Source organism: Pygoscelis adeliae, unplaced genomic scaffold (assembly GCF_000699105.1).
Source record: "Pygoscelis adeliae isolate BGI_AS28 unplaced genomic scaffold, ASM69910v1 Scaffold130, whole genome shotgun sequence".
NCBI classification, from domain to species: Eukaryota; Metazoa; Chordata; class Aves; order Sphenisciformes; family Spheniscidae; genus Pygoscelis; species Pygoscelis adeliae.
The window spans coordinates 5,110,753-5,121,906 of record NW_008824031.1 but is presented as its reverse complement, the minus strand read 5'-3'; the positions used below and the strand labels follow the sequence as shown (position 1 = coordinate 5,121,906).

Sequence of the window (11,154 nt, the reverse complement as noted above, 5' to 3'; positions counted from 1 at the left end):
GGCTCCCGCTGCGCAGGGGGCTTCAGCCGCACGGGGGGCTTCAGCTGCGCAAAGGCATCAGCCGTGCAGGGGGCTTCAGCCGCACGGGGGGCTTCCACTGCACAGGGGGCATCAGGGGGACTCGGCCGCACAGGGGATTCAGCCCCTGCACGGCCAGGCAGGGTGCTCTGGCCCAGGCATGGGTGCTTCAGCCCCGTCACGGTGCTTTGGCCCACGTATGGGTGCATCCACCCATGCAGGGCTGCATCAAGCCCAGGTACGGATGCTTCAGCCCAGGCATGGGTGCATTGGTCTGGGGGGGGCTGCACTGGTTCAGGCACAGGTATTTTGGACCTCACAGGGGTGCATGGGCACATCAGCCCAGGAATGACTGCATCCACCCATGCAGGGCTGCATCAGCACAGGCACAGGGGCTTTGGACAGCCCAGGGGTATGTGAGCCGTGGCGTTAGTGCCCGGCCCAGGCAGGCATACACGGACCACCACACAGGTGCACCAGCCGTGGCATTAGCGCGCGGGCCCAGGCATAGATGCGTTGGCCCACATATGGGTGCATCAGGGATTAGTGCAGCAGCCTAGACCTGTGCTCCCAGGCACTGTCAGGAGCGACTGTCCATCGTTAGGTTTCCCAGTGGACTGTTCTGCCTTTGGCAGGTGTTTGAAAGAGGAATAGGGATGTTGTTCTGCTTTAATTTATGAGCGGCAGTGCTGTGAGGTGGGTGTGTGGGCAGTTGCGATTTGCAGACTCCCTTCACCCTGCCAGGGTTAGACCCCTGGACCTGGTGAAGACACCCAGGAGCGGACCAGCCTGCCCAAACCATGCTCCTTGTTACACCCAGCTCATGGGATCAGGTGGTTTTTTATACTGGGTTACAGCATCCTGAGAGGCTTTTAGCGTGTGCCAGGTGCTAACAGTTCTGATGACGGGTGCAGAGTAATGCCTGAGGATGTGGCCTAGAAACCTCTGTGGCGGCCATCCCGCACGGGGGAAATTTCCACTCGGGGTTGATGTTCTGTGGCCAGATATGATAACAGGATGATCACAGTCTGCGCAGAGCAAAGCGTCTGACCCTGTCATCGGCGGTGGCCTCGTGTATGAAAATGCCCCTGAGACAGAGCAGTGGCAGCTCTGTGCTGTGCAAGTGTAAATCTTAAATTAATTCAGACAGTGGAGTCTCGTCTGCTGTGCTCAGATGGGATCAAAGTGGCTTTTCAGAAATCCTGCTCTTAGCATTTTGCAGGGTACCTCTTGTGTTCCTGAAAGCGTGAAAAGAAAGCCAACCCTTTTCCACAACAGCTTCTAGAGATTTGACTTTTATTTCATCTCACATTGTACTGGAAGCAAAAAACCTTTGAATATATTCCCGAAACAAGCGGTGTCCAAAAGTCCATTTGCAGATAGGAAACCAGTTAGCAGTGCCTGCTAAGCACTCCCTCTGCCTCTGGAAGCAATAAGTAAGTCTCCTGCGTACATCAGAAACCCGACCGTTGAAAATTTGTTCAGAAGCAGCAAAATATTTCAGTGTGGGAAAAATGATTCACTGAAATGTTCTGATGAGCTCAGTGCATCACCAGCCCAGCTGTGGCTACAAACCACCACCTCTGGCCGCACAAGCACAAAATGGAAGTTCAGGCATTGCAAACACTCCAGAACACTCTGCTTCCCTTCATTTGTTATATATACAATTTATATCCTAGACCTGAATGAATAAGTGTGTTTCTGTGACTTATTCAGCACACTTCTGTCTCTTTCTGCTCACAATTTGTGATGTCTCTCAAATGTGATCAAATTATTTTGACAAGTGTCTCGGCTTGTACTTGTGGTGAGGATTGCTACCTTCTCTTAAATTGTGATTTGCTACGTGGTGCTGTTTCTGATCCTTGTGGAGGGGCAAGTGGAAGAGCAGAAACATCCTTCCCTCAGTGCTGCCCATGATCCCCCAGCCCCAAAATAGGGTTTCCCCTCACCCAGAAGCAGGCTGAGAGGATGCCTTTGGCCGTGGGGGAGAGGAGGACTGCGGTGGGACATCCCCCTGCCTACCCCACGGCCTCGACACTCGGCAGTAATTTGATGGGGGCAGCAGGTCTCAGGGGACATAAGTGGATGTGGATTATTGTGCGGTGGGATACAGGACACCAAACTGCGGGAGAGCGGATGCCTCGTTCTGCTTCTCAGGGAACAGCTTGCTTAAAGGCTTGAGTTTCCAGATGGAGGTGGACAGGGAAGGTCAGGGATTACGTGAAAGTTAGACGCTTTCCTGAGGAGTCCCATTGGTTCCTCCAGGCTGATAGCAGCAGTAAATAAGCCATTGTTTGATGTGGGTGTTCATCCAAATTCAGACTATTGCAATTCCTCAAATAAATAGCTGCCTCTCAATTCCTGGAATAGATAGGATGGATTTGGCTAACTTGTCTTAATGTCACTTGTTTTATTTTCTGATGAGTTTTCATAGTATGAACTTGTTCCAGCCCTACTGAAGTTACTGATCATCTGCCCATTAGTTTCCTTGGACTTTGGACCACATCATAGTTTAAAATGAATTAACAGACCATGTCATTTGGAAATGAGAATTAAGATCTATTAGTGATGCTGGGCTGTGACCGAGTGTAGGTTTTCTTGGTGTTTTGAGTTAGTGAATGTGACAAGACGATATGAAGGGTGAAGGACCACAACATTTGCTTCAGAAGCAGAGAAATTCAGGGTAAGGAGTCGGGCTCCATCTCTTGTGGAATAGAAGCTGGAAGATGTTCCAAATGTGGCTGGAAAATACCCTAGACGCATGCTTGGGTATTGTCTGAATAGTGATAGATCTCTGAACATCACTGTCAGCGTAATGCCACTGTAAATAGCCCTATGCCACCAGGAACGTGGTAAGGAGTGAAGTAGTCATCTACAACGTTGTGTGCTATTCAGACACAGCTGAGGCTGGGGTGAACAGCCCGCAGCAGCAAAGGGGCAGGGAAACCATACCTCTGTGCTATTCTTAATTCTGATGCTGAAGCCAGGACATTGCTTGATAATGCCTAAGATCACTGCTTGCTCTGAAGGAGGCTTTCAGAGAACCAGATACACCCCGGTACTCAAGCGGTGGCCTTCCTCTCTCTGAATGTGAAACCTCCGTAGGCAGACACGGACTGAGCTGCCACACAGCCCTGCCTTCCCATTCCCTTTCTGTCTCATTTCAGTTTGTTTTCTAAGGCCAAATTTTCAGTCATAACAACTGCATCGGCAAACGCTCCAGCTCTTTCTGTCCCTGGCACACCTCGAGTAACCGAGCCGGGTGCTGTTACCCAATCTGCCCGTGTAATTTCAGTGTTTTGTGTCACGCGCAGTCTCCTTTTTAGCACATTAATTGCTGCTCATTTGAAGGCATAATAACCTTCATTTTGCAATGAATGGCTTGACATTCCAGGAGGAAAGCTTATTGTGCACTAATGATCTGTTATATGGTCTCTCAGTTTATTATGGTATGTAATGGAAAATAAAATAAAAATTAAATATTGTGTGTACTTAGCAGCTAATTTAAATACTTCAGTATCTCAGATGTTATATCTTTTCAGCTATTGAATAGTGCTGTAATCTGCACTAAGAAATAGCTCCCTATAGATTTAGAAACAGCTCCCTAATTTTTTTTTTTTTTAACTAAGCTTGTTTTGCTTGGAAGAAATGCCATCTAGGAATTAAAAAATGCAGAATTTATTCAAGAAGGATAGTTCCTCTTCCTACCTTTCTTGCCTCAGTGATTTATCTGCCCTGTGAAAATAACTGAGCCTCCACTGAGTCATGTTACGTTATTTGGAGAGCACTTTAGAGATGCTTGTCGGGAAGATGCATTACAACTGGAAAATATTGTGTGTTTATTACAAGGAAAAGCCCTTGCAAAGCAGAACGGAGTCACTTTGGTCAGTTTGTAATTTACAGACAGTTTTACTGGATTGCAGTGGCTTTTTACATAAGGAAAATGTGCCTGTCGGAGTTCTCGTAGTGGGGAATACAATGAACTATGTGAACTTGATTCAGTCCTTAGGTAGATTTCCAAGGCGATTTCCATAAACGAGGGTTGTGATGCAGCCGCTCCCAGTGGACCTTGCCTGGATTATGGCCATTTGGTGCTAACTGTCTGAAATCCTGTAGCCTGAGCATCCCCCGCAGAACTTGGTGACCAGTGTCGTGATCATGATATGCATTTCACCTCTTCTAGTCAGGTATATAAATGTCTGTAGGCAAAGATCCACCAGCAAAGGCAGCTGGACACAAGCAAGGATGGTGTATGCAGTGATAGCATCCCAGGGCTGGGTGCACGGCGCGGTACGAAGGATGGGTGTCCTCCTCTCCTCCTACACTTTCTGTTCCCGCTCCTTCCAACCTGTAAATCACATCTATGTTTGAGGTGCATGTCTGGATTATCCAATGATGAGGTATGAAAGTTGCAGGCTTTGACCCCGCTGACCTTTCTCATTCCCTCCTCAGCCTGGAGATGCAGGACCTGAATCTTCTCAGCTAACTCTTTGGTTTCGCTTCTGTGCTGTTGTGAATCTGCTCATTATTTCATAGATAAAGTCAGAGCATCCAAGATAGAAAAGTCTCTTTCTCCCCAGTACATCTACTAGGGTGATGTAGCAAGATATGTGTCATTGCTGGTTTTCTTGAGTTAGTGCTATGGTTGGAATAAATGAATAACAGCATGAGGAAGCCAGCTTTCACCAGGAATATTGATGATAATTTCTGTGAATGCTGAGATAATCCCCCTTTCTAAGATCTTTTCCTCTGTTAATATATCTTCAGAATAAACCACAACATATGTTGTAATTAAGGTGAAATTTCTCCAATTAGTATTGCTGCTCAGCTGTTTCAAATCTGGTCCAAGAAATGGCGTGAGGCTTTTTCTCTCCCCCTCTAGGAATGCTCTCCATATGCAGCTCACTTGTACGACGCCGAGGATCCCTCCACCCCCGTGCGGACGATACCAGGACTTTGCCAAGACTATTGTCTGCAAGTGTGGCAAAAATGCCGCTCCATTTTTCGCTATCTCTCTGCAGACCAAGAGTTAATTGCACTGGAGAACAACATGGCAAAATTCTGCCACTACCTGTCCTTGGAGGACACAGACTACTGTTTTCCACACCTGCTGTCTAACCAGAACCTTAACCAAAACCTGGGGTTAGTGACCGCCAACGCGGAGGGCTGTCTCCAGCTCTGCCTTGTGGAGGTCGCCAACGGGCTGCGCAATCCCGTTGCGATGGTGCACGCCAACGATGGCACCCACAGGTTCTTCATTGCGGAGCAGGTTGGCCTGGTGTGGACCTACCTCCCCGATCAATCCAGGCTTGAAAAGCCATTTCTGAACATCAGCGAAGCCGTACTTACCTCACCTTGGGAAGGAGACGAGAGAGGTTTTCTAGGTATTGTCTTCCATCCTAAATTCAAATTTAATGGTAAAGTGTATGTCTACTATTCAGTTGAAGTTCGTTATGAAGAGAGAATCCGAATCAGTGAGTTCAGAATTTCTCCTGCTGACATGAATGCTTTGGACCATGGTTCTGAAAGGTATTGTACACACGTTTCTCTGGCAAATGTATTTAAGATCTCAGAGGGCAGCTTGTGCATTTTTAAAGGCTGTTAATGAATGAGACTTATTTACCTTAATATTGTTCTTGCATTCCAGTGTGTAGCAAGTTAGTCCGAGTCCATGTCTAGCTTACTGAGACAGAGAATATGCCTCTCCTCCGTGGATGAACTGTGAGTGCTCAGGGATAAAACATTTAGATTTCTCAGTTCTGGTATGTCAGAAGATTTAACTGAACATGGATTAAACATGATTTACAGTTAGTATTTTGGGGGTTGGTTTTTGGTTGGGTTTTTTTTTGGTATTGTAATTATTACTCTTTAAAATAGACTTCTGCAAAGTATGAGTGAAATTCATTATGAAGCCAGAGGTTTCCAAAATCAATATAAACAAACTCAGTGATACCAGACCAAAGACGGATTTCTTTATCTGAATGACAGCTCAACCCTGTGATATTATGAATTTAATATCATATTAAAAAAAATGTAATTCACTATGCTATGACTGAGTGCATTTTGATTGGAAATTTCATTTGTTTGAGTCTGATCCTGCAGTTGATCCACATTAATATGTACAGACAATTAGAGGTTTGTTTGTGGAGATAGTCTATAGATTTATAACCTGGTGCAGAACCATGTAATAGAACCACTGTTTTAAGAGACCCTTAAATATTATTAATGTTAAGATTTTTGCTTTGTTACGTGGGTTATATTAGGGCTTTCCAAATACTCAGCAGTGGATGATTCTAGCTCAAAAATGCACGTAGCCTAATGATAGAAAGGGGATGCTGGTTTATAAAGCAATGACAGCAATTCAGTGTAAGCAGCACTGTAGATGACAGGTAAGGGCAGTTTAAACGTGGTCCTCAGGAAAGCAGGTCAGGAGCTTAAACCTGCAGATGTCAAGGCCCATGAGCTGTCTTGTTTAAAAATCCTCAGGCTCTACGTTCGTAACATTTTCTGTGCTTATTTAGCTGATGGTTAGTACGGCGAAAGCTTAAGAAAACAAAATTGTGGTCCTGTTGTGCTTGTGTAGGCATGGCTCCCACTGACTTCATCCCGAGAGGCTGCCCAAGAGGCAGCTTCGGCCGACACGTGGTGTGCATTGCCTTAGCAGGAAGGCGTATGTCTGTTTGCCTGCAGATTTTTGCTCAATGTGTTTTGTTTTCTTCCGTCTTCTTTGGGAGGTTGAGGAAGATTCACCTTTGTGTCCATACAGGATCCTCCCTCGCTCCTGCTGCCGGCTGGAGTCTGTGCGTTCGTGCGCAGTTACCTTAGCTCAGAAGTGGTGATGTTTAGCAGCAGGTGACAGAATAATTACATAGTTGGGTTCCTTCCCACAATTTACAATCTGATCACAAACTATCAGTACTTTCAGAAGGGAAAAAAACTCGCTAAAACCGAGGTGGTATAAGTGATTATTATAATTTGTTTTTGCTGCTACTAAGAGGCACTGTCAGCATGAAATCTGGACTTTTTTAGAAGCTGGGGTAAAATAAGCTTCAGTTATTAAACCTGGGAACCTCCACTGCATGTATTTGTGGCTTTACCTTTCTATAAAGTTATACTTTTATATATTTCACCCTTTTCTTACTACGAAAGGGATGCCAGGTGCATAAAATAAACAGATAAAAGTAAGAAAGAATTAGGTTTTAAAATGAAGGTAAAGGTTGTTGGTTCTGCTTTGAATAACCTTTGTCAAAATGTTAATTTGTTGGTGGGGCTGCTTTTAACCACTCTTTAAGCTCATAAAATCCTGTGTATGTAATTATTGTTTAAGGATTCTTCTCTCTTTAAGAATTTAACTATTACTTAATGTCTGAAAAGTTTTAGGTTCACCTTGAAAGCGCCTGTCAGGATTGTGCCAAATGCTGTACAGATCCACAGATGGACTACGAGTCCTTTCTCTTGCAGTTTACAATCGGATTTAAGCTGAGATGCCTTTTCTTTAAAAAAAAAAAAGAAAAAAAAAAGAAGTTTAACAAGGAGGAAGGAAAATCAGAGGAAAAGTATAATTAATTAAAAGTATATTCTGTCATGTGATTTCCCAGATTTTCCTTATTACACAATTTGGTGTTTCTGTAATCTGGAAAATATGTTGGAATTATTTAAGTTAGAAACTCAAGTTACGCCCAAGTAAAATTCAGTAACGTGGATATGGAGGAATTTGCATCAAAACTGATCTGTAGCCGTTTCCGTGTGTCAAGGGCAACATTGGAGTGACATTGCTCTGCCCTTTGCTTAGGGCTTGTGCAGTAGGTGATGCCTCCTCCCTGTTTTCGGTTAGGATAATCCTGGAAATAGAAGAACCTGCTTCTAACCATAACGGAGGAGAGCTGCTCTTTGGAGATGATGGGTATCTCTATATTTTTACTGGAGACGGAGGCATGGCTGGGGATCCTTTTGGGACCTTTGGAAACGCCCAGAACAAGTGAGAGCCCCTAAAACCTTGTGTGCGCCGTGTGTCCCTCCTGTCACCCTTGGGTTGAGAAGAGAAACTGGGGGAGGTATATCGGGGGGGGATTTTCTGTCTCGGGTTTACTTTTTACCTAATGCGTGCGCTGATGCTTGTGCACACACATGGGCATATAGACCTCCCGTGTAACTCCGGTTTCCTTAGGGGAGGTTATCGAGGTGTGTGTTTTTTTCCCTGTGAGCAGCAATAAATCGCTGATCCTTCCAGTTGTCTGCTCAGAGCCCAGGTTTCTGCAAGTGGAGGGGGGGTCCGTGAAACGGGAAGAGTGGACCGATCCCTACGGCAGCCCCAAGCCATGAGCGTGCGTCCATGGGGCAGTGGGTCCTGGGAAGTCAGTGCCACCTGAAGGCTGTTCGGTGGCCTGGGACAAATGAAATGGTCTTGAAATGGTTGGTTTCTCAGAGATATTTAAGGGCTTGTCTTTTCCAAACCAGAAAGAATGAAACCCTGGACTTTCCAAAAACCCATCTCTGAGTGAGAAGGTATGTTTAGCCGAGGTCTAGTTTTATTTCTTTTTTTTTTTTTTTTCCTTTCTTCTCCCAATACAGATCAACCCTGCTGGGCAAAGTGCTGCGGATCGATGTGAACAACAACGACCGTGGGCCTCTGTACCGAATCCCTCCCGACAACCCATTTCTCAACGACCCTAAGGCTCGCCCCGAAATCTATGCGTATGGAGTGAGAAATATGTGGCGCTGCTCTTTCGATAGGGGCGAACCTCACACCAAGGAAGGGAAGGGGAGGCTCTTCTGTGGAGACGTGGGGCAGAATAAATACGAAGAAATCGACATTGTCGAGAAAGGGAAAAATTACGGCTGGAGGGCGAGGGAAGGGTTCAGCTGCTACGATAAAAAACTTTGCGCCAATTCTTCAATGGGTAAATAGCTGTTCTCTGTAAATTATCTATGTCTCACACCGTGCAGTTTTCTGTGTCGTCATTTTTAATTCCAGCCTTCAAAGCCTGGTTGCTTGGTGGAAAACACATATTTCTGAGATGTAAATCTATGCAGTCTCAGTCTAGAAGGGAACTGACTTGGGAATAAATATTGAAAGTCCAAGTGTTACCATTTTTGAGTTAGAAGGAAAATGAAATGCGCTAGCTGTTGTTTTTCTAGGTGTTGTTAGGCAAATTGCCTGGTGATTCTGTGATTTGGGGGACAGTTTCTTCTTTTCCACATAAAATAAGCTTTCCTGCAGAAGCGAGAAGAAAATGGAGCAATTGTATTTTTCTCCATAACTCAGAAGTAGTGTCCTTATTTTAAAAAAAGAAGGAAACATACTGTGTTAGCTGGCCAACCGGTACGCAGACTGCCTGTTTTGCCGGTAACTGAATGTACAGTGTGGTTTTATTTCTTTTAGCTATGCAAAAAAGGAAAAGCTTAATTTTTTAATTTTTTTTTTTACTTTTCAAACCTGGATTCAGGGTATTTGCTGGCTGGCTAAATTCTGGTGCACATGTGAAGTCAGAGTGTATTGTGTTGCAAGGTCTGATGTGGACCACATCTCCCCAGAGATCCAGGGGGGCAGTGGGCTGGCACTGATTTGTACTAGCTGAGATTCTGATTTTTTTCCTCTTCTATATGCTATGTGGTGGTGTTTCAACTTCCTTACTTTTATTAACTAAGCTACAAGTACAGTGGTAGTGATTAAGTGTTTTTTATAAAAACTTGAGAGCAGGAGCAGGTTTTTTGCACTCCCTTTGCTGAAGCAGTTGTCAGAGAGCCTGTTTAGTGCTCTCCTGCCTGACAGCGCCTGCATGAGTGTTCATGGCAAGCACTTTACTGAGGTCTCCAGGGATTTGGAACAATTTCTGATGCCTTTAGAGACCCTTTTGTTAGAACAGTGAAATGTCACAGCCCCTTTAAAATGGTAAGTGCAGCTGAAGTGTAGAAAACACCTGCTTTAGATGAAATGCTCTTGGTGCAAGTTCCCCACTGGTGGAGCTGCTGGCTTTGCTACTTGAGGCATCTGCTACATGGGCAGGGAGAAAGGCTGTGAGGAAGAGGAGGGGTGGGTACCATGAAGAGATAGATACCTGTAACCTGTAACCCAAGAGTTTCAAAAGAAAGGGGAGGAAGCATCCAATGGAGACCCTCAAAATCAGGACATTTCTCTCTGTTTTGCTTCTGTCTTGTGTTTTAACTTGCATTTTACAATTAATGTGCCAGAACTACATCTTGCCTGTGCCATACCATAAATATTTGATGGCCCTTTTCGGGTTAAGCTCCCCTGCCTCAGAGAAACAGAAGCTATTCACGCTGACATCTGGCATATCTTTTCATGAGTGCTTGCAGTCTGGAGTTACCCGTCTCTTTTTTCCCTTTCACCACCGAAACAAAGCTGCATTGAGCAAAAATCTCCTGCATGGGTGCAGTGACTCTATGAGTAACCTGCAAAACCAGCCAGGCTGTGTAGAAGTGGGCCAGAAGCGGCACTGACAGAGCTGGGTTGTAGCGGGAGGAGAAGGGCTCAGGAGAACGGTGAGGTGTCTGGGTGACAGAGAGCACTCAGGCTTATCAGGGATTCAGTTTATACTGCAAGTGAAACACTGACTGGTCTCTCTGAGCTAGCTTGTCCTTGGTTAGCACAGCCAGCTAGACAGGGCTATCGAACATGGTTCTGAAAAGGTGAAAATCGAACTAAAAATGACTCCATCAGCAGTTCATTTAGTTAGAAGATGCTCAAATGAACCTGACTGTATCGTGCTAGTCTCAGAACTATCGAGATAAACAGCTATTCTGCATCATGTGTAAAACAAAGCAAGTCACAGATCTTTCCTTCTCTACAGATGATGTGCTTCCAATTTACGCGTATCCACACAAAATGGGGAAATCTGTTACGGGAGGTTATGTCTATCGGGGTTGCGAGTCTCCAAACTTGAATGGCCTGTACATATTTGGTGATTTTATGAGTGGGTAAGTAAATACTTCAGATACTCACTAAGCTGTACCCCCAGCGAAAGCCCTCCAGCAATACTACGCCTGCCTGCAAGTGCTCCTGCAGTCTAACCACTGAGGACATGCTGCTACTTGCTGGTTGGAAGCACTGGGCAAAGCCTGACTGCTCATTACAGAGGGCTCACGTGGCATGTTTTATATAATCTTTATACCATG

The 11,154-nt window shown here is 45.2% G+C and overlaps 1 protein-coding gene across 1 annotated transcript in view; it reads left to right on the top strand.

The window, feature by feature from the left end:
• Positions 1 to 4,263: 4,263 nt before the first annotated feature.
• Positions 4,264 to 11,154, top strand: part of HHIPL1 (HHIP-like 1) — a 16,409-nt gene continuing 9,518 nt past the window's right edge. The window contains exons 1-5 of the mRNA XM_009328545.1: positions 4,264 to 4,308; positions 4,901 to 5,547; positions 7,853 to 7,996; positions 8,590 to 8,918; positions 10,830 to 10,956. Coding sequence (XP_009326820.1) covers positions 4,264 to 4,308; positions 4,901 to 5,547; positions 7,853 to 7,996; positions 8,590 to 8,918; positions 10,830 to 10,956 — 1,292 coding nt within the window. The remainder of the gene's footprint in view (positions 4,309 to 4,900; positions 5,548 to 7,852; positions 7,997 to 8,589; positions 8,919 to 10,829; positions 10,957 to 11,154) is intronic.